We start from the raw sequence: 22,154 nt of genomic DNA on the forward strand, positions 1-22,154 counted from the left end.
TCGAAAGACTCGTACATGTTTAAATATAAAGAGAAAATAAGTCGCCGGACTGTTGGGTAAATTATTAATTGGGCTTAAAACTAGATTAAATGATTATTATGTAAATGTAACTGTTTGTTTCTTTTGTATTTGCTGTTTACTTTTTATTCTTCAACATCATGAGCTCTGAAACACTTTTTAAGGTGACCCCCTATTCTAATGTTTATCTTTACCAAAGATGAGTTTAAAATGATTAGAAGCAAGACTAACAATGTTTAAGTTTTTCTCAAACACTGACTGCACTCAATATTTTAGACCAACCCATTTTCACTTTAATATCATTCGAAAGGTATCTATTTTAGAGATCTATTGTAGGCTGTAAAATCTACTTTAGACTCTAATATCTGAGTCTAAAGTACCTACTATCCACTAGTTCAAGTGGAAAAAGCTGGTATTGAAATCCACTGGCCTCTGGGTTAGGTAGGCCAATACACCATTGTGTTTAAAAAAAAAAATATATATATATATATATATTTTAACAAACATGTAATTATCTACTCACAGTTGTGGGATATACTCTTGGATAACAAGGTACAATCTAATTGCTAGCAATTTACATGATAATTTACGTGATAAATAATTGTTATGTATCTGTGCATATAAGACAAGTCCAGACAAGTTGGACAGTCCAGAATGCCTCATCTAATTTTGTTTTTGTATTATGTTTTACATCTTCATGGAAACACAAGGGCAAAGGTTCTCTCACAGATACTTAAAGTAATAAATACATTACTTAACACTATTATACTGAATCAAGTAGCAGTGTTACAAGCTGTAAGCGTGTGCATTTATTGTCTGGTTGGTATAAGGAAATTAAATAATAGTTTACTGCTGCCACTTCAGGGAAACAACATTCTCACAATTAAAAACACATTTCTGCTCAGTATATGAATTACTTAGGCTTACACTTAAATAATGACACATATTTAATCGTTATGTTTTTTTTTTGTTTTTTTTCATATATACATATATATCTGCACACATACATGCATATACAGTATACATATATATATACATATATATATATATATATATATATATATATATATATGTATATATATATATATATATATATATATATATATATATATATATACATATATATATATTTGTGTGTATGTACATTCTTTTTTCCCTTTGGGATTGTATTGTATTGTATGTAGTGAAATTACAAATGACTCTACGTATAACATCTCAATTCTGTGTGTGTGTGTGTTTTCAGTCTTTTCTTCAGAGTTGTATCATTAAATCATAAGGTGTCCAGACTTTAGTTTACAGGCTTAGGTTAGAGTCAGACGGACTGCTGTGTGAGAGAATTGAAGATAAAAGAGAGTCAAGGTAAGTCCTCAGATAGACAAAAGAAATGAGCTGAGATGAGAGTGCGTGACGGTATGAGCTCATAGGGTCTAGACACCAGTGGCGTCACCAAGACCTTAGTCACTGCTGAGTAACGCTATACACACGCCCCTCACACACCTGGTAACCAGTGAGTGGGCATGAATCTGTTCCCTGTATCTCACACCCACCACCAGCACCACCAGCAGCAGCATGGCAAACATTGACCTGAAGTACCGGCGAGCCAGAGCTGATTAATAGACTCACAGTCTGAAACACACACTGCCTCACACTTACACTGTGCGATAGATAGATAAAGATATATATCCTTTAAAAAAATAAAATAAAAATACCTTTGTTATTGTTGCACGCTGCTGACACAAAATCAGTTCACATGGCCACTTTTTTGTATGAAATGTTTAAAAGTTTTTCTTTATTTTTGTGTTGTCGTTTTTTCCGATCTACACACTGATATTGTCCAACCAAACTGGACTGTCTGCATGTCTCTGTGGCCATAAAGATAAGCCATCTGTGTGCGTGTGAGTGCTGATTCGTCATAAGACACGCATACACACGCACTTACACACACCCGCAGCTTTTGTGGTTTGTCTTAAAGTACTCCTCGTGTCCAATGTGAGAGCAAACACCAAGGTGGAAGAAAGTTGCTTTTTGTGGTGAACCTCTCCACCCTCGAGCCACACTCAGCTGACATGGAAAATATCTGCTGCTGTGATGTCATGGCCGTTCAAGCCAATCAAGTTGAGATTAGCCGTCGTCGTCACCCACCGTGAAGGAGGAAGTGTCATTCAGTGGAACTCCAAGGGAACTTCAGTCTGTGGTGTGACTTGATTCACACTCTCTTAGCACCTTCACCCACATCAGTGCTTTCACTTACATTTATTTATATATTTTTAACGCTATAAATTCTGCTTATATTTGCGTATGTCTAAAGACCATTGCAGCCTCTGAGAAACTGTGAAGTTAGAGGTCATTGTTTGAGCTCATCATAGAATTGAACAGAATATTTTTTTAATACTGTGCACTATAATGGATAACTGTCTGCTGCTTGTCAGCACCAGTGGAGGCAATACTGTAAATACAGACTGTAAAAACAAGGGAGACAGACAACAGTGAAAAACACAGGACGAGACAAATAAGCAGTCAATAAAAACATGCAAGCACATTCAAAGCAGCATTCAGACAATAGGCAGATAATAAAACAGGCACTGAACAGGTCAACTCATGGTCAGTTCCCGCGCTGTTTGTGGTCTGAGAAGTCAAAGTTCAGTCAGGGGGCTTCAGGCTACTTCTTGCACTTGGGACGAGGAACGATTCTCTAATCTACAAGTCAGGCGACAAAATCAATTGGGGGAAAAGGGAAAAGTTAAACACATGCTCGCTGTGTTCAAACATTCAAATCTTCAGCTTTGAACAACCTGTATTGTTATTGAGCTCTCAATAAAGTTGACTATGAATGATAAATACAATCGACCTACTTTTAATCGCATTGGCAAATTACTGATCTGGTTCAAATGAGATCACCACCCAATTATTTGGTGTCCTACATGTTCGGGGATAGACAGCCAGTATCACACCGCACTCACAGTCTCATCGGCTCACAAACAGTGTGATTGTTGACGAGCGTGTCACACCTCCATGTGACACTGACTAAACACTCCGTCTGCAGCTGAGTGTTTTGGCTTTCAGCCTGAAGTGGCGAGAACACAAGAATTTGTGTCAGTTTGATAGAAACATTGTTCTCTTTAAACGGCTCCGCTTGCAGTTGTTCAAATGACTGCATTTGACTGAATGGGAAATTGTTTCTAAAACATTTGAAACCTGTATTCAAACCAGTTTGAAATTAAAAGTTGATGCAAGTGGTGAATTTTATTTCATCATTAATTGTAAACAAATAAATGGATCACTGTTGAAGAACATAAACGTTTTCTTTTAAGAATACTAAAAGCAACACAAAATGATATATTTCAATGGGGATTATAGAATCAAGGCAATTTGTTGTTGTATGCCGAATGCAATTTTTCCACAATACTCAAATGAGGCCCGACGTCACACGAGCCTCCATAATAATTGGCTCTGCTTCTTGTGAAACGATAAAATTAGCATCAGGATGCTCTCATGCTCATCATCTGCTGGTATTGTGTGTCATCTCCACCGCTCAAGCAAGTCACTTAACTTCCATGTGAGACTAACAATGGCTTTTTCTCACTTCAAAACATTAACACACGCCAAGTTGTTACCTCATGGGGAGAAACAATTCTGTGAGTCTTTCAAGGAGCCTTGAATTCAACTGCAGAGGGGGAATCCACTAGCTTGTTTTTATGTCATGTCAATCCTTTAGCTCTTGACATTTATGAAGTTCAGTCCTAAATTATAAATGATCGACCCTTTGAAGGAACATTAGCACCAGTGTGACTGCAAAGCAACATGCAGACGTGCAATACGTGTTATTTGTAATGATTCCAATCCATAATATGAGATGGATCTGTCACAGCAACTGTTGCCCCACTACTAGATTTACTAATTTTCTTTTCATTTGTAACAAGCTAGTTGCATCTTATCAGAATTGTGTAAATATGGAGCTGATCCCTGATCAGGCTTCTCTGACCTTCCTCCCTCTGTGCTGATAGATGGACGATAAACATGTCTGATGCAACCTCACTGAGCGGTTACAGCTGCAGTCCTCATGATGTGCATGTGTGTGAGTGTGTGCGCGCGCGTGTGTACACACACACATACACGTGACACGCACCTTTGTGAGAGTGCACTGTGAGTTCACACCCAGAACAACCTTAAGCTGCCAGCAATCATATTGACAGGCGTTTATCAGGGGGGTATCAAAGTCTTCCAGCCAGTCAAGTTTGTTCTCCATGTGACTGCTGATGAAATCAAACATGACTCTACTGCTTTGAACATCTATATTTGGTTGCACCATGGTGCAAATTAAAAACTTATGACACGTTTACCTTTCGAGTTTAATTTTGCAATGTGTCTAAAACTCGCTATAACCTTCACAGGTGAACTTGATTTGACCCTCTTTGGAACTTTTGAATGCAAATGTCCACCTGACTGCAAATATTGCAAAGTGTCTGATCCACAAATCCACCACGAGACTCAGTGGCTGAATGACAGTTTGTACAAGCAGTCACATTTGGACATCATGAGGCCAAGGCGGCGCCTAACTAAAAGGTCCAATGACAAGATATGGTGATTTTTTTTTTTTTTGGCTTAGGTATACCCACCACTGTTGTAGCGCCCTCATGCCCCAGTATATTGCTTGACATGAGTACATAACCATTGCATACTTTATTTACATTTGTGATGGACTACCACTGTAACATGAACTTTCAACATTTTCCAGACATTTTACAGTGAAACCAAATATCCCCCCCAACATTTTGTGAGCAGTATCGGACCTGTATAAAAGTACTCGAGTCGTGTTTCTATTTCCCCCCGTAATAGTCATCGGTGTTCTCGACAGGTTGTTTCAGAGGCTGCGGTTTCTCCAGGCTGATCATGAGGGTCGGCTCGCGGCTCATCGGCTCAGGATTATTGTGCCAGTTTCCACGAACAGGCGGAGCACCAGGAGGGCGGCCTACGCCACACCTGGCCGGACACACAGTCTGCTGGTGAGCGGGTGGGCCCAGACAGAACTCCTCCTTCTCCTGCTGCTGCAGGTGTCTAAGGATGGCGTTGGACAGGAAGTGAGGGTCGTCGGTGCGGTCGTCTGGAGAAAACCACAAGAACCAACATCATCTACAGTGTCAGCATATCTATCTATCTATCTATCTATCTATCTATCTATCTATCTATCTATCTACAACGCTAACAATGCTAAAAAAAAAAAAAAATAATAATAATTGGTTAATCGGTTATTAGGTAATTACCTAAATGAAATGAATTATTAATTGAAAATCAATTGGGAAGTTCTCGATGTTCTCGCCAGCCCACACGAGGGCACTGTCGCCTCTGAGCTTCCGTGTCCTGTACGTGAGCAAGACCCGTTCAAATGCCGGTCGGTCGGCCCCTGACCGTTGAGCAGGATGAGTGTGTATCGGTTGCGACACTCCAGCGAGAGCTCCAGGATGTCCTGCAGGGTTCTGTAGAAGAGAAGAACCTGCTGGCGGCGCTCGGCCTCCCCGAAGCCCGAGCTGCTCTCCTGGGACATCCTGTACAGAGTCAGCAAAGGTGTGGCGTACTCCACCACACACTCATGGCCCTGTTGTCACACACACACACACACACACACACACACACACACACACACACACACACACACACACACACACACACATTATGCGGTTTTGAAAAAATAAAAATAAAATCCCCTTAAAATCCTGCCTGACGGTGGAAATGTTTAGTTACCCTGTTGTCAAAGATAGGAGGCGCTGTTAACCTGCTTAAATACGGGACTGTCACGTCGATGGATGTTCGTCTTTCGACCAGCAGATGGTAGTCATGCTGCACCTTCGCGTCTCACGAGTCTCACAAGTTCTGATTTGATGATAGAATTTATTTTCCATTTTCAAACGGTCTCACGTCACTGAACAGCATGTAACTAATCTGGCTAAGGCGGGGTTTAGACCAGTTGCATGTATTAGCTTTGAGTTCTTCCCTAATGAATAACAATCATAATCTTCGTCATCGCAGGAACAATGAATATGGTTCCCCAATTGCAGTCGCTGAAAGGAAGAAACAAACAAACAAACAAATTTTAAAGTACTAAATATTGAATACCTCTCAACTTCCCAGTAAAATAGGGGGTCAAGTCTTTATTGCTGTAAATAAATAAATACATTTAATTTCAACGTCACTTTGACAGGATAAGTAGCTTTGTTTTTATTGGTTTGTTTGTTGTTGTTTTTTATGATGTAGCTATAACTTCTCTACTATATATATGTATATATATATATATTTGAACTAGTAATGTTGACTTAATGATAACAGACACATTTTCTGGCATTTCACAAGTCATATTGGACATTTAGTGATTTGATTATCTTTGATTTGATCATGGAAAATGGATCGATCGAGCATGAGAGGGGAAAAAAAAACCCCTCAAAATTCCAAATTAGGTTTTATCATTTAGATACAGAAATTAGTCCAGAGTAGTGCCTACATTTTTGTTTTGGATGCTGTAAATACCAAAGGTCCTTAAAAAAAAATCTTTAAAGCAGCTCTAGGTAACTTTTCGACCATAAAATGATGATTCCAAACTCAGTGAAGCGGTAGATAAACGATTAATAGGATCAATGGTGCCGCCTCGGCAGCGAGAGGGGGGTCGTGCCGGCTGTAACTGCACTGTGTAACTTTCAAGCGCGACCCGACACGCCGGACGAACCACTATACGGCAACGTCACACATTTATTTAGAGGCGGTCTTACACACTACTATTACAAATACATAAGATTGTAAAATGACGGAATGGAACCCAATAAGTAACCTCGATGAAAGACGAAGTAATAAAAGTGTTGAACGTTTGCTACGACGTCATTGTCGTAGCAAGCTCAAGTTACCCAGAGCTGCTTTAATACTCGTTTACACAACATCCTGTTTATGACTGTTGGTCTCAGATCAGATTCTACATCCATCCCATTTCTCAGTTGCTACAAGGCGACTTCTGCTCTCACATGATGCCACTTTCATGCCTGCTGCGCTTCCTTTTCTCACTGTTTTAACATGTAAGCATACAGGTTTTATATATATATTTACACACACACACACACACACACACACACACACTGTCTTCTTCTCTTTAGTTTTTTCTACCCTTTTCAGATGTGATCAAAGGAGAAAATGTCAGCGCACCAAGTGCCTCGTCTTCACAGTTGTGGTAAAGAGAGCGACACTCTCAGCATCAGTAGCTCAGTGTTGTTCAGTGAACTTATTACTTGAACATGATAAAGTGTCTCAACAGATCTGAATCCTTGTTTACACCGTCGGAGTCGCTTGGCCGTTCCAAGCTCCGCCTACCTTCCCGTTCTGGTCCAACACTGTGTAGACGCTGTGCTTGTAGACCCGCCCCCGCACTCCTGCCCTGTCCATCTCGTGGTTGGGGAGGTTGCCGTAGAAACGGATGTTGTCGTCCTCGTCCTCCAGCTTGTGAGAGATGCTGGCGTCCAGCGGGACGAGGATGAAGAGCCTCCTGGACCTGTGGCTCCAGCAGGCTCCGTTGGTGAGGTGGGAAGAGCGGAACCATTCAATGGACCCGTCCAGATCTGCATACACACACGCATACACACACACACACACACACACACACACACACACTGTAGATATTCTCTATATAGTCTTTTGAAACACACAATGTTATTTAACAGACAAGATAATTACATTTTGTTCCACCAAAGCAACTACTTAAAGGTTGGGTGTGTAATATCTGGAGATTTTGAAGAAGAAACAGCGACATCAAGTGGTTACATTTCAGATTGCAGTGTATTTCACTCTCCCTCCCCCTCCTGAGCTTGCCAGTGAAGTACGGCGCCCTGCGTACCGAAATCTGGATACCTCGTCCACCTTCTTCTTTGTTGGTTTATTTGAAGACGCCAGCGTTCACCCTAATTACGAAACATACTGTCAGGCAGCTGGTTTGACCACACCAGGCTTCCTTAGAAATATGGCGGTCCAAGATGGTAGCTAACTGGGAGCAAGGCCCTTTTTGAGCTATCTTTATTCTATATATAATTAAGAACCGTTCTAAGGGTAGGAAAACACAAATTATTTTTATTGTACCAAATATTACACGCTGGACCTTTAACTTTAGCCACAATGGTAAATATTATACATTACAAAAGGCAAATCAGAGGAATGCATTTCGTGTGTGTGTGTGTGTGTGTGTGTGTGTGTGTTTGTGTGTTTTACTGCTACTGACGTGGTAGCACCAGTTTGAGGTAGCCCAGGTAGAAGGACCAGGCCAGGCCGTGGGCCACATTGGTCTTTCTGGCCTCGCACAGGTCTGACACCTCAACCTCCGACGGAACCTTGGGATCCAGACAGACAGAGGGACAGCAGGACATCAGCATCTTTCAGCTCAGCTAAGTTCAGCTCAGTAGGCATCCAACACTTTCTGCAAGGTGTTGGACGAAAGAAAAGGGCATCCTCCCTTCCTCACATCCACGGCCCTCTGACGCTGGATAACATCGGTCTTCTAGTTGTGTACTGGAGGAAGTGACCCAGGTGTGTTTTTGTTACTTTAAAACGTCCTCTTATGTTGCTCTGATCCTGTTTTGTGTTCTCTTCTAGTGTTGCACTAAAGCTGTAAATCGTCGCTGCAGGCAGCAAACCTTGAAGTGAAACTATGTGACTGAACTGAACGAATCGAGTCAGTTGAAGAGTGGCACGGCGACTTGCGGAAAATGTGAGTCAGCATCTGGTGTCCGTCTGACTCGTTCAACACATGTACCAACAATATATATATATTTTTTCGAAATAATTTACAAGAAATCTCAAACCAAGCAACTGCTGTGGTGACTCGCCACTGGCTGAATCAGCGGCTCGGATGTGACTCACAGCACTCAGATGGAAAAATCCCATCCTGATGACTGTAACCATGATAGTGCAAAAAGCTATTCAGACAATGATCTGCCGATCGGCCCAAAAAAAAAGCGCATTTAGCCCTCAGTTTGCAGCCTCTCACAGAAACCTCCTCCAAAATGTTTCCAAGAGGTCAAAGTCAAGGTCACTGTGAGGTCACAGCTCCCTCAGGACAAACACCTAGGGAGGGTTAGCAGGGTGGAGGGTGTCAGTGCCCTTTGTGATGTCACAATGAACAGACAATGTGTCGCCTAACACATTTTCCGAATTGTAGAGTAGAAAAAAAAAAGAAAAGTGAGTTATTTTCTGATTACCGTGGGAGTTCATTGACGAGACTAGTGATGCATATTGTAGTTTGAGAGCATTGAGTGAGGAGAGTTTGGCATAATACGGCACTTTTAGACCAAGTCACAGCTGTGTGGGTGTGAGTCAATGACGGCAGTGACGTGACTCAGCTCACACAAAATTAATTTAGATTAGAGTTCGCTGATGTATATTTCCTGGCACTGAGTTCAGCTTCACTCCTGGGCAGAAGAATGAAATCACAGCCCTGCCTGCAGGGCTCACCTTGGTGATTAACTGGACATGCGTGCGAGGTCGGACTATTTTGAAAATTAGTCTTAAAAAAATGTAAAATGATAAAAAAAAAAAAAAAAAAAATCATTAAGTATTGTGCCCTGTTTTCTGTGTCCTTCCTCGTCTTCCCGTGCCTTCATCCGTGGATAAACTGCTGGTTTCTACTTTGACAGTGAAAAGGCCGCAGAACAACTCTGGAAGTGATTTAGCACCTGTATTTAAAGAAAAAAAAAGGGGCCATTTGTGCTTTTAGCACACGGTGAGGAAGTTGGAGACGGAAACAAAACAAAACAAAAACAAATGCAGCTGTTCCCCCAGCTGCGAGTCGTGGCTCCTCACCAAGACGACGAGGCTTTTTAACAGAGTGTAAAACACGGCGGTCAGGACCAGGAGTTTCCACGTGTCTCCGTGTTTGGCCAGTGGGTCTCCAGCCAGGTAGAGCAGCAGGGCGGCCAGGCCTGCAGCCCTCAGGGTCCCACTGCACAGACCGCAGGCTGGCGCCACGTGGCCCAGCAGCCCCCGGCCTCGGTACCTGAACGCAGCACAGGGAGGTGACCGCATGATTAAAGACTTAGCCCGGCCATTTTAAGCTGAACTTTTAAGTTAAAGATGTGGTGGATTTAAAATGATGGCAAAACTGAGTGAATGAATGAATGAATGAATGAATGAATGAATTAAATGTTTATTTGGTATTGCCATGTAAGATAAAGACAATAACACTTCCCAAAACACCAGTTCCTAATACATCAATTCCCAAAAGGCCCTTTCTGAAGAAAAAAAGAACAGCCAAAAGGGTTGAAGGCTGAATTAGTAGCAAAACCTTTTCTTTTTTTTAACATCATATTCAATTTGTACGGCCAATGCACTGGAACCTAATGGCGCTCTTTGCTATGGGTTAAAGTAAAAAAGCAAAAAAAAACTTTGAGCATTCTTCAATGCAATATTTGTTAGTTAGAAATAAATAATGCTCATAAGAGCATTAATATGAGTCCAAACAGGCTGAAAACCACAGAATAAGGCAATGAGAGTGAATTTACAACAGTTGTCATCAGATCAGATCTTCTTGTTTTTAATATCTAAATACAAAATAAAACACCCAGTCTCACTTCCTGCTTCTTCCAACTCCTTTTCAAACATGTTATCTTAACGTTATTTCTATTTGTTCTTGATTGTCTGTTTTTGTCACTTACTGTATTCATATTTGTTTTACTCACACACGTTTGAAATAAAGCCTTCACTCATTCCATCCTGCTTGTCGCTCCACAGGTGTGTCGTCCTCTCACCTGGTGTGGCGGTGGTGCAGCACCTCCTCCGGCAGCAGGCAGAGGCCGTGAAGCAGGGGCCCCAGGGTCAGCATGAGGGTCACCAGGGCCACCCAGCCCAGCAGCTCCTGGGGGGACAGGAACCGCAAGCCTCCCGTCGCCCCGGCGACCAGCAGGGTGGCGCACACCCTGGGCAGAGCGCCGCGAGGTCGAGGTAGGAGAGCATCCTGCTGCTGCTGGCTCTGCATCTGTCCGTCCAATCGCATGCGTCAGTCTGCGTCTCTGCTAAAGGGGCAGTTCGTGTATGATCTAAATCAGTGGTTCTCAATTGTCTCAGGACACACGTTTTGTTCCCTTTTCATGAAGTCGCGACCCAAATTAATTCCACAAAAATAAAAACGTTAGTAGGGATGACAGCCCATGAAGCCACGACCCTATCAAAACAGCTCTGCGACCCACTTTTGGGTCAGAACCCACCAGTTGAGACACGCTGATCTAAGTCTAAGATCATAAAGTGCAAAGTTAAAAAAGTAACTGAAAGGATTGTTTCTTAAGCTAAGTGTAGTTTTCAGCCAACCGGCTGTCAGTCCTTTAGGAGCTTCTGTCATTAATTCTCAAGGCCACAAGAATGGATTCCATTACAGCTCAACAGTGAGGAAAAAAAGCATAATGACGTGACAGTATTTCATCGCAGCGCCATGCTTTTTAAAATTCCAACCCAAAACGAGCCCAGCAGCAACTGCTTGTTGAATGAAAAGTACAGAGAGAGACCAGAGAGCAGGAGTCAAGACTCACCCACCTTCCTTTGCCGCCTGAGAGTCACTGAACTCTCCTTCTCTCTGGTGTCATCCTCTACTCTCACCCGCCCTCACTCCTCCCTGTTCTCACTCCAAACTACATTCGCTTTTGTTTTCCGGTAAACCTGAGCCATGCCTCTAGACTTGTGTGTATCTGTGGGCCTTTGTTTGTGCAAGCAGGTGTGGTGCATTCCAACGTGTTTTTTTTTTTTTTTTTTTTTTTAACACAGATGTAGCTGGCACAACTGGTTGTGTTAGATGTACTTCCATCCCCCAGTGTTGTAGAATCAGCTCTGTAAACCTCCTGACGACCTTAGTGAGTCTTATAGCTGAAGCTAAAATCAGTAGGCAGCAAAGAAAAAATCATCTTTTCACCTGGAATTCAGAGCTGACAAGTTCACCCTTGGTACCAATGACGTCATCACTTTGAGTCAAATGGTCACGACCCCGACCCAGTAGGACGAGCCCATTGGGCCGCTGGTCTCATGTTCATCACATCACTTTATGTGATCGCAGCATTTAGTGTAAATGCAACATGGTGTGAGGGAATCACTCAGGTTATGCAAGCATCCTTCTCCATAATTTAACAACTGTACAAGTCGAGACTGGTCTGATTGACTGGTTCTGATGAGCGCATGTGTGTGTGCGTGTGTGTGTGTGTGTGTGTGTGTGTGTGTGTGTGTGTGTGTGTGTGTGTGTGTGTGTGTGTGTGTGTGCAGGGAAGCAAGCTAAAGAAATACACCATATCCATACCAAAGGTTCATGCATATTTTATTCAAGAGTAAAAAAGTGGTTTGTCCCATGGGGCATGCTTACAGTGTTAGTGACTGGGGAATCCAAACAGAGAGAGGGGGGAGAAAGACGGAGAGAAATATAGAGAAAGAAAGAAAGAAAAAAAAGAAAGAAAGAAAGAAAGAAAGAAAGAAAGAAAAAAAAGAAAGGAGGGAAAAGAAAGAAATGTGGCGGGAATGAGAAAAGAAAATGGGGAAGAAAGAGAACAAATTCTGAAAGAAAATGAAGGGAATGAAGAAGGTGAGAAAGAAAGAAAAAAGAGGAAATTGAAAAGAAAGAAAGGAAAAAGAAAGAAAGAACCGTGGCACAATTCCTATGGCACAGGGTCTCCCGGGGGTGGGGTGGGGGTGGGGTCGTCTCTCTCAAAGAAGCACAACAAGATCAACCGAGGAGCAACGTAACATGAAGAGCAACCAGCAGAGAGAGAGAGAGAGAGAGAGAGAGAGAGAGAGAGCTTAAATATTAAGAATAATGTCCATAATAAATAGAATCATAATAATCATAAATATCAAATAACAAGAGGAATCGTCAATAGTTATGTTCAGAGAGAGAGAGGGAGAGAGAGAGAGAGAGAGAGAGAGAGTACACTTTTTCCTTTAAATTGTGACGCAACACACCAGCTTCTCTTGTTGTTATTATTAAAATGTGTCTTTGCTGCATTTTTGCTTTTTGAACAGCGAGAAAAAAAAAAAATAAAAAATAAAAAATTTCACCATGCAATCATGCTCTTGGCTGCCCGGAAACGCCTGTGCCTCTGTATATAGTTATAGTCATTCATCAACGCTAGTTTATTTAATATTTGTTTTATCGTTATTCATATTTATCGTCTTTAAAAACAACTCCTGTACATTGACAAAGAAGAGAGGAGGAGGAGGAAAAAAAAAGAAAAAAACAAAACAAATTGTGGACTTGAAACACTTTGAAGCCTACCGTCATTCTGTACAGCGTCTGGAGAGAAACCCGAGCAAACAGCAACAGAGTGAAAGAGAAAAATAAAACAAAGCAAAACAAAGCATTTTTTTTTTTTTTAAATATAACACAAAAGGAATACAAAAAATAAATAACTCTAACGTTAAGTACAAAATAAATTATTCATTAACTCCTCAGTTCATTTATAATAGCCAGTAAAACGAAACAGAAAAAAAAAGTCCTACCATAGTGAAACACAGAGCACAAATATAATCTTCACATTATTATCAAAGAACTTAACTGCATGCACCGATGCCTTGATATAAATGCTTTACAAAGACCTTTTTTTATTTCATTTTTTTCAATTCCTCTCTCAGTTTAACTTCCGACTTGTCTTCTTCGATGTCTTGGCTGAACCTGAAGAGTTTGTCTCCTCTGTCAAACATCACCTCCTGCTTTTTCCAGGGGGGAGGGGGCGGGATGTCCGGCCGGGTCGCGACCTTTTCCCCCTGGCGTGAGCAGGCAGCAGCAAGGAGTGGGGTGGGGTGGGGGGGACAGGACTTCACAATAATAACCCCCTCCCAACCTCTCTGACGCACACAGCAATCCCGCTACAGCTCTACTGCATCATGTGACCGCATCATGTGACCGCGGGAGCCCCCCCATGTGCAATTAAAATCTCCTTTTATTTACACTCGACAAGGAGGAAGTTGAATCAGAAACAGGGGGCGGGGTCTCGCCGGTCTTTACTGAGAGCTAAACTTGCCGGCCCTGGTTCAGAGGCTTTGATTCTGCATCAGAGGGCGGCGGGGCGGGTGGGGGGGCCATGAAGCCAAGTGCATGATGGGTAACAGTGTGTGTGGTGCTACGAAACACAAAGCAACAAAACTTCCTCCCGAAAGAAACATAAGAAAAAACAAAGGGGGGGGGGGAGGGCAGCGAAGGGCTCAGATTAGACTGCAGCAGCTGAGATGACCTGCACACACACACACGCACACCTGTGCTCCACATCCACATGTTGTTCTCTTCCTGGTCACATGGCCGGGGCCCAGCTGCCCATTGGTTCCTGTCTTTCGAAATGCTCTCAGATGTTGCAGCGTGTGTCAGTCAGACAGGAAGTCAGAACAAAACCAACCAATCAGGTGGCTGTTTGCTTTCACAGTCCCAAACCCCCCTCTCCCCCCAAAAAAACCCAACTACAAGCGACGAAGGAGGGTTATGCATCTCTCAGGCCCCGCCCCCTTTTCCCACCATGGCTATCTGAGTGGCAGCGCCGCGTCTCCGTCTTTGTCTCGTGCGTGGGCTTTTACTTTTGTCGTTTCTTCTTTTCCTTTTCTCTCCTGTCGTTGTGCAACACTGATTGTGGGTACGTGGGGAGTTGTAGTTCTCTAAAGTGGAGCCTCCAGAAGTCCAGGGGGCGCTCATGGCTTTACCGGACAGCAGAGGGCGGACGGAGAGAGAGAGAGAGCGAGGGGACTAGAGTTATACTGTGTGTGTGTGTGTGTGTGTGTGTGTGTGTGTGTGTGTGTGTGTGTCACACACTTGATGTTTGAAAATGCTGAGTTTTCACATGATGTGCATGATGCACATTTTCTATGTGTGTGTTTGTGTGTGCGTGCATATGTGTGTGTGTGTGTGTGTGTGTGTGTGTGTGTGTGTGTGTGTGTGTGTGTGCGTGTGTCTGTATAAGTCTAGTATGTACATGGCTCTATATAAATATGGTACCATATCAGCTGTAGTTGTATTTTGTACTTTGCATTTCGCAGTTGTGTGTGTGTGTGTGTGTGTGTGTGTGTGTGTGTGTATGTGTGTGTGTGTGTGTGTGTGACTGGCGGGGGCTGCTCGCTGCGGCTGCTTGCGTGTCCGTCACTGTATATTGCTGTTGCTGTCGGTGCCGTTGGCCTCGCCCATGTTCATGCGGCCCATGGACAGGCCCACGCTGTTGACGCCGTCACGTCGCGGCGGCATCCTCTCGTTGATCCGGTCCAGACCTTTGGCCTCCTCGAAACTGCTGATCCGGTGCTGCGGGGAGAAGCCTCGGATGGCTGCGGGACAGACAGACAGACAGGCAGGCAGGCAGGCAGGCAGACAGGCCATACACACACACACACACACACACACACACACACACACACACACAGGCACTCAGAGTTAATATTTCAAAAGATATTTCAGTAGAATCTTGTGTCTCCAAACCTCTGGGAGCTCCGAGGGAGGGAAAAACATTCCCGAGCGCTCCACGTGCAGAGACGTTCCGGAGGTTTGTGTTTTTATTCATCATTCATGATATGAGGATAAACACACATTTCTCCAAAGAACCCTGAGCTGGAGCTTCACCTTTTAGTCCGTTGTAATCCGTTTTAATCAGTCGGAAGCAGTTTTTGGGGCCCGATTTCGCTTCACTTTGCTCCATTTTTAGCTGTTTTAGGTTTGGAAATGACAAGTTCTGTAGCAGCTTGACGGACACACGCACACACACACGCGCGCGCGCGCACATAGGCCCTTGACGACACACGGTTCGGTTCCATTTGTTGTTCTTTTTGCCGATGATGAGTTTGACCGTGCGGCTGATCCTGGATCAGCAGTCTGAGACGCCTGCTGGACCAGAAGCCAAAGACACAAACAGAGAGACAGAGCAAAGCTGCAGCTGAACAACGGCGTGGTCGTTCAGAAGTCCGTCTGACGTTGTTCACTCACTTTTTTATTTTTTATTTTTTTATTTTTTTCTTCACACAAAGCTGCTTGTTTGAAAGTATTTTTACACCAACAGACCACTTCCCCATCACAGAGACCTCGGCCGAGACGACAAAACTCTGTCTGGATCTCGGAGTCTCGCGACACTTCCTGCTTTGAAGTGTGAACTCAAACCTGGTTTGAATTGTGACGCCGAACTTTCCCACGATTGTTGGTCTTGCAGCTGTTCCGGGGTATTTCAGAGCAGTCCAGGAGCAGCGTTTACCACCTGGCTCCTGTACGCAGCAAGCAAGAGCTTTCGCTTCTTTGTTCTCGGTGGAGGAGCCGAGGAGGCTGCCGGTCCCTCGTCCTCGGAGATTAAAGGGAACTTCAGCCGCACCTGCCTCCATCTAATGACCCGGTCACATGGGCAGTGATGTCATTCATGCGGGTGCTAAATTAGCACCGGGGAAGGATGATGGGTTTCTGCGGGTATTGAGTTTTATTTATAACACAGTACATGACTAAGATGCACCACTGCTGTTTACTCACAGTGAGAGACACAATCAAGTTTGCAGCAGATCCGACTGTTCATTTCCATTTTATTTCCACCTATAAACTCTGTATCAAATATCCAACAGCATCAAGTCAGCGTCCTGCTTTGATGATCTTGTTACGGATCTGATCTTCTGGGAGCCGCTTTAAGCATGTTGCGTTAGTCCAGCCACAAATACAAGCTACAGGTTCCGGGAGTGAAGATTGATTCAACTCCATTGCGGTATCTCTGTTTTACGTTTACATCACTATAACCTGTTTTGCTTAGAGTGATTCGTGTTTTATAGATATGAAGTTGTGAGCAGAGTGACTAGAATGGACATTTGAGGGCCAAAATTTGGTGCAAAACAGAGACCATTAAATGTATATTTCTATATTCAACTTGAAAAGCCGTTCATTCAAAGCCAGCCTCCAGCACGAGCGGAGGAGCTATTAGACGTGGCGACATGAGGAGAGTCTAAAGAGGACGATGCATCGTGGGAAATTAGGGATTAGACCTTTTTCCTGCTTGCTTGCTTCATCGGGGCCATTTCATGTCCGGCCACCAGGATAATTAACCAGTGGGGAATAGTAGTGAATGGACGGATCGCCCCCTTTAAAACTGACCCTACCGACCAGAATATGAACTCAAACAGGGGAAAATTAACTTTGCTGCTTATTTTGCCAAAGTGGATTTCCTCCTAATCCTTGGCGAAAACGGAGGTTTAGGAGCACGGAGGCCGGTTTTGGTTTTGTGGTTTTTCGAACCACTACGTCCTGAGTTTGCAGTCACCGCACTTTATTATTATTATTTTTTTTGCACACAAGCACGCAGCCACTCACAGCTACACACTGCAGCCGCCGTGTTCCCACATCCAACACCGAGCTACAAATTAAATTACGTAACAGAGGAAAGAAAAGAAAAAAAAAAAGGGAGAGGGAGGGGCGGGAGCGTAGGGGGTTACACAAGAGAGATATCCATAATTTATTCGCTCAAACAAATTATGGGCTGTAGTTCAGATAAGCCAAAGACGGGAAGACTCGGAAGAGCACGCACGAGAAGACGACAGTCAACTACAGTCAACTACAGCGTGCAGTTTGATCACTGAGCCTCTGTGGACAGAATGTTACACATTAAACACACAAAAAAACACAGTGGCTGCAATCTGTTCACCAGCACAGCAGAACCTGACGGGCCCGTCGCACTCGTCACACGTCGTCTTCCACCGTGTGAGACAAACGTTTATTTAACAGTTGGGTTGGAATTCGTTTTTTTTTTTTTTTTTTAACTTGGAGGCCGGCTCGGAGCCACATTTCGTCGCTCGTGTTTCGTCGACCTTTCGTGGAGGACGGTCGACGCTATCCAACACTCGTCTTTAGCAAATGACTTCAGGGATCTCTGCTGTACAAAAGAACGAGCCGTCAAACTTAAGTAAAAAAGAGTAGCCTTTGGCCGCCGCACAAAGGATGAGTGCAGCGTTGAAACTGTTCATTTTGAAGTCAATGAACTTAAGGGGGTTGAATTTAAAGGCAGGCGGGCTGAGGCTAACTTTTTCAAGCTTTAAGCGAGCTGGTTCTTTTTACAGTGTTTTGCACGTGCGAGTGCAGGATCCAGGACAGCCCTCACCAGAGTCATGTGACCGTTTGCTAAAGACGGATACGGGATAGCGAAGGCAGCAAATGAAAAAGCTTTGCATAGAATGTATATTTTTTTAAGGACTTAATGGATTTAATAGTGCAGCGTCTTGGTGACACTTTGACCTTTCGGGGTCACAGGTGTCTCTGGTTCTGCTGCAGCTCGTGGAGAAACAGATTGAGCGCAAGATTGTTACTGTACAGAACTACAGCGCCTACTGCACGAGATATACAGCGCAACGGCTAACAGCACATCGCTAACAGCACATCGCTAACACACTGCTAACACACCGCTAACTGTCAGCGGCCCGGGTGACCCTGGTCACCTGAACAAGACCCTCAACCACCGCCCAGCCCCTCCGCCCACAGCCCCCCCCGCTCTTCTGCCGTGTGGGTGTCACATGTGAATGTGGATGAAGAGCTGTGTGTGGGGGTGGGGGTGTAGGTGGTGTAGGGGGTTATGTAGGGATGCTGGCAGGTGCACTTCCTGTTTCCAAAGAGGAGCAAAAAGAGACGATGTGTGTTGATGTCTGTTCATGTGGTGGCTTCAGCGAGATGTGGTCAGAAGGAGAAAAGAAGATCGGTGCATCGTGGGTAAGGAGGATAATGTGACCTCGTGAGCATGGGCGGCTGAGAGCGCAGCCATGCTGCATACACACACACACACACGCGTACGCACACACGCGCGTACACACAGTGAGATGAGTGAGGGTTTTACCTTCGGCGTCCTTAACTTCGATGGCTTCTATGGCCTCAATGGTAGCTGAAGAATGGGCAGAGAGGAGGAAGGAAGGAAGGAAGGAAGGAAGGATGGAAGGAAGGAAAAAAAGGAAGAAGAAAAGAAAGAAAGGAGGACAGGAAGAGGAGAGAAGAAGATGACAGAGTCCGAGAGAAAATGAAAAGCAAAAAAAAAAGGAGTAGAAAAGGGAAAAAGAAAGGAGTGAAGACTGAAACATGCTTCGGTGCAGATTGGATAAACATTTCGGGGGCGGCCGCGTTTCAAGAGGGACCTTGACGACCACGACTCGACCTCCATCTCACTCTCTGGTAGGCGTGAAAAGAGGAAGAGGTGGAAGAAGACGAGACAGGAAGGAAATGGACCTTCCTCTGCGGGAAGCTAACGCGCTAACGTGCACTGGCGCTGATTGGTTGAGGCACATGTGACCCTCTTGCACCAATCTGAGGCATGTTTCAGGCTTTTGGTCATGTGAGGCCCTCAGTGGCAGGGGTCAAAGGGCGCCAGGTGTTAGCATTAGCTGGTGTCAGCGCGGGCGCTCAAACACACCGCTCGTCCTCCCAGGGTTGGGAAGTTTTCTTCTTCTTTTTTTTTTTTTTTTACTTTCACTCTCTTTTAGGACATATCACTCATTTTCTCACACACACACGCACACACACTGAGCAGGCTGTTAGTATCCCCAGTGCCGGTGGAAGTCGTGAGGTTGATCAAGTGAGTCAGTCGGTGAGGCAGAGGGATGAGTGGAGAGCAGAAGCAACAAAAGGAGAGAAGAAGAAGAAGAAGTAGAGGAAAAACCGGAGGATGTTCCACAGCAGAAATCCTCGCAGGCTGTCAGCGCGCTTCACTGTTGTTTACCGGAGGTGTGTCAGGGGTTCCGAACCAGAGTGTGTGTGAGTGTGTGTGTGTGTGTCTAATACACTCACCGCTCTGCAAGGTCTGTTTGCCCCCAGATAGAACTCCACTGGGCAGCATCCCCGTCGGGGTCAGTCCCTTCAGGGTCAGCACATTCTCACTCTCCTCCCTGAGGCAGAGGTAGACAGACAGACAGACAGACAGACAGACAGAATGTGTGTGTGTGCGTGTGTGTGCCAGTCAGAGAGAAACAGAAGAGAGAAGGTGATAAAGAAAGAATGACAGAGAATTAGGTGCTTCCCACCAGCTGAGCACCTGCAAAAAACAAACAAACACGCAAAACCAGGGGACAGTCTGGTGGCAGCTGACTCATTCCTGTGAAATCAGAGCGACAGGCAGCATTTATAGTCAACGCACACGCACAGGCACACACACACACACACACACACACACACAAACAGATGAGATGTAAAGTGAAAGAGCTACGCACCGTAGAACAGAGAACATTTTGGCCATCTTCCCGATGGCCCGGATCTTGTTCTTGATCACCTCTTTCCTGGCCGCTGCTGCACTGGCTGCATGTGAGAGAACACACACATACACACACACACACACACATAGACAAAACTCATGATCCACATTCCAAAAAACATTCAGTTCCTCGCTATATTCCAAGCAGGAGCTCACCGTCGTAGATCTCCTCTCCGTCGTTCATGAGCTCGTCGTCGGAGCAAATACTCAACACGTTGACCAGCATCTCGGTCACTGCAGGAGACACGCAGGCAGGCAGGCAGACAGACAGACAGACAGATAGACAGGGACACACACACTTCCGTCACTGGAGAAATCCTGGAGTGGCTCCAAAAAAGAAAACTTGCCAGCATGTTGCAGGTGATTCTGGTGTTGCTGACGTCCCTCCGGCAGAGGCAGGAAGTGCTTTAAATGGGACGAAAGTCTGGTTTCCCACAAGTCCCTAATCCACTAAGTGGGGCCTGTACACCTTTTTAAGCTGATGTAAGTGCTATTTTTAGATAGTATTATAAAGTGATGCCAGAGCCACACAAAAAAGAACGCATGAAGAAATTTTTTCAAAGCGGCAACACTTTGAAGAAATTTTCAGTTTCCTTTTTGCTGCTTTTTGCTGTCGGCGTGGAGAGTCTCATTGTCGCTAACACAACGAATCAACGGCACCCCGCACCGACTCGGTAGAGTTCATTATTCATGTGGTCGGAGTAGTTTCATTTCATCTCTGATAGAGTTGTCTTTATTTACTAGCAAATCAGACACACACTTCAGTTTAAATATGTTCACATCGCACATATACCCTTTCACCATGTGGGGGCAGTAGTCTCAGTTTTATCCTCTGTTGACTTTGTGTGTAGCTGAGCAGCTTCCGGGTACATTGAGTGCACCTGCGCTATCAGAGTCGTTAGCTTTGCTGTCATGCCGGCGTGTGGTTGGCCTAATACCTTTTTCTCCCACGAAGGGCAGCGACCAGGTGAAGACGTCCATGAAGTTGGGCAGCCAGTAGGGGTGTGGCGAGCAGTTGAACTGACGGATGTTCATCACGTTGTTCTCGTACTTTAGCACCGCCGCTGGACGCGCACACGGACGTGAGAAATGTTAGCGCTTCAACCACTCAACTCCTTATCGTGCAGCACAAATAAATGTTTCCTTTTTAAGTGGTAACACCCGATCTATTTCTTTTCACCACTAGAGAGCGCAGCTGAGCACAGCTGACAGCGATGGAAATCGCTTAGTGCCCCTTTAAATATACGTTATATGTGGACTGTAAGACTTCTGGATATGTAATGTTCCTCAGCAGGAGCTTTTTTTACTCTGTACAGTCTTGGTTTAGGATAAACACAATATTGTACTTTTGTTTTTGCCACATATGTGTGTGTGATTGCGTTTGTGCCTGTGTGTGTGTCTGTGTCAGACCTTTGTTGTTGTAGACGTCCAGGTAGTTTGGAGCCGAGAAGATGGTGATGAGGGAGGGAAAACCTGTAGTCTGACTCTTCCTGTACATACGGTACCTGAGGACAGAGAGACAAACAAGCCGCCCACGTTGCAGCTATTTAAATAAGAAGGAGAAAAACACAAGACACAAGACAAGGCGCTGGGTCAGTGGTGGAGGTGTGTGTGTGGTGGGGGCGGGGGGGCAAGGACTCACTTCAGAGGTCTTTAAAACAGACAGAGACTGGCTGCAGGCGAAAACAGCCTCCATAAACAAATGAGGGTGTGTGTGTGTGTGTGTGGGCTGGAGGGCGGGGACGAGCTGACGGGGGCCGCACACTGGAATTTAATTACAATAATAAAAACGTTTTATATTGTCATTCAGTCCCTGGTATCACGCTGCTCCCGGCATTCCAGTGTCCTTCCGCCGCTCACATTGTTTTCCCATTTGGAGCGCAGAAACGTAGCAAGCATTTCGTTTTTACAGCGCCAAGCTGACCGCCGCCG

The 22,154-nt window shown here is 44.6% G+C and overlaps 2 protein-coding genes and 1 long non-coding RNA gene across 6 annotated transcripts in view; 1 reads left to right on the forward strand and 2 right to left on the reverse strand.

Moving 5' to 3' along the window:
* Nucleotides 1–4,679: 4,679 nt before the first annotated feature.
* sting1 (stimulator of interferon response cGAMP interactor 1) overlaps nucleotides 4,680–22,154 on the reverse strand; it is an 84,260-nt gene continuing 66,785 nt past the window's right edge. Inside the window, exons 2-7 of one of the 2 annotated variants that reach the window (XM_076043534.1) lie at nucleotides 10,785–11,037; nucleotides 9,841–10,033; nucleotides 8,264–8,372; nucleotides 7,366–7,610; nucleotides 5,425–5,611; nucleotides 4,680–5,119 (exon numbers count right to left, since the gene is read on the reverse strand). In XM_076043534.1, the coding sequence (XP_075899649.1) occupies nucleotides 4,836–5,119; nucleotides 5,425–5,611; nucleotides 7,366–7,610; nucleotides 8,264–8,372; nucleotides 9,841–10,033; nucleotides 10,785–11,029 (1,263 nt within the window). In that variant the 5' untranslated portion in view covers nucleotides 11,030–11,037 and the 3' untranslated portion in view covers nucleotides 4,680–4,835. Of the gene's footprint in view, nucleotides 5,120–5,279; nucleotides 5,612–7,365; nucleotides 7,611–8,263; nucleotides 8,373–9,840; nucleotides 10,034–10,784; nucleotides 11,123–22,154 lie in introns of those variants that run through there. The other variant, XM_076043535.1, reaches the window with a different exon arrangement.
* LOC142899769 (uncharacterized) overlaps nucleotides 4,838–22,154 on the forward strand; it is a 36,598-nt gene continuing 19,281 nt past the window's right edge. Inside the window, exons 1-2 of the long non-coding RNA XR_012928806.1 lie at nucleotides 4,838–5,021; nucleotides 10,768–10,977. This is a non-coding gene — a long non-coding RNA (uncharacterized LOC142899769). The remainder of the gene's footprint in view (nucleotides 5,022–10,767; nucleotides 10,978–22,154) is intronic.
* ppp3cb (protein phosphatase 3, catalytic subunit, beta isozyme) overlaps nucleotides 12,315–22,154 on the reverse strand; it is a 33,918-nt gene continuing 24,078 nt past the window's right edge. For 2 of the 3 annotated variants that reach the window (XM_076043531.1, XM_076043532.1), the window contains exons 8-14: nucleotides 21,633–21,727; nucleotides 21,161–21,286; nucleotides 20,379–20,456; nucleotides 20,182–20,266; nucleotides 19,763–19,860; nucleotides 18,822–18,866; nucleotides 12,315–15,306 (exon numbers count right to left, since the gene is read on the reverse strand). In XM_076043531.1, the coding sequence (XP_075899646.1) occupies nucleotides 15,128–15,306; nucleotides 18,822–18,866; nucleotides 19,763–19,860; nucleotides 20,182–20,266; nucleotides 20,379–20,456; nucleotides 21,161–21,286; nucleotides 21,633–21,727 (706 nt within the window). In that variant the 3' untranslated portion in view covers nucleotides 12,315–15,127. The remainder of the gene's footprint in view (nucleotides 15,307–18,821; nucleotides 18,867–19,762; nucleotides 19,861–20,181; nucleotides 20,267–20,378; nucleotides 20,457–21,160; nucleotides 21,287–21,632; nucleotides 21,728–22,154) is intronic. The other variant, XM_076043533.1, reaches the window with a different exon arrangement.

The sequence above is a fragment of the Nelusetta ayraudi genome, unplaced genomic scaffold (assembly GCF_046127955.1).
Source record: "Nelusetta ayraudi isolate G7.1 ecotype Tasmania unplaced genomic scaffold, CSIRO-AGI_Nayr_v1 ptg000075l, whole genome shotgun sequence".
In the NCBI taxonomy this organism is placed as follows: domain Eukaryota; kingdom Metazoa; phylum Chordata; class Actinopteri; order Tetraodontiformes; family Monacanthidae; genus Nelusetta; species Nelusetta ayraudi.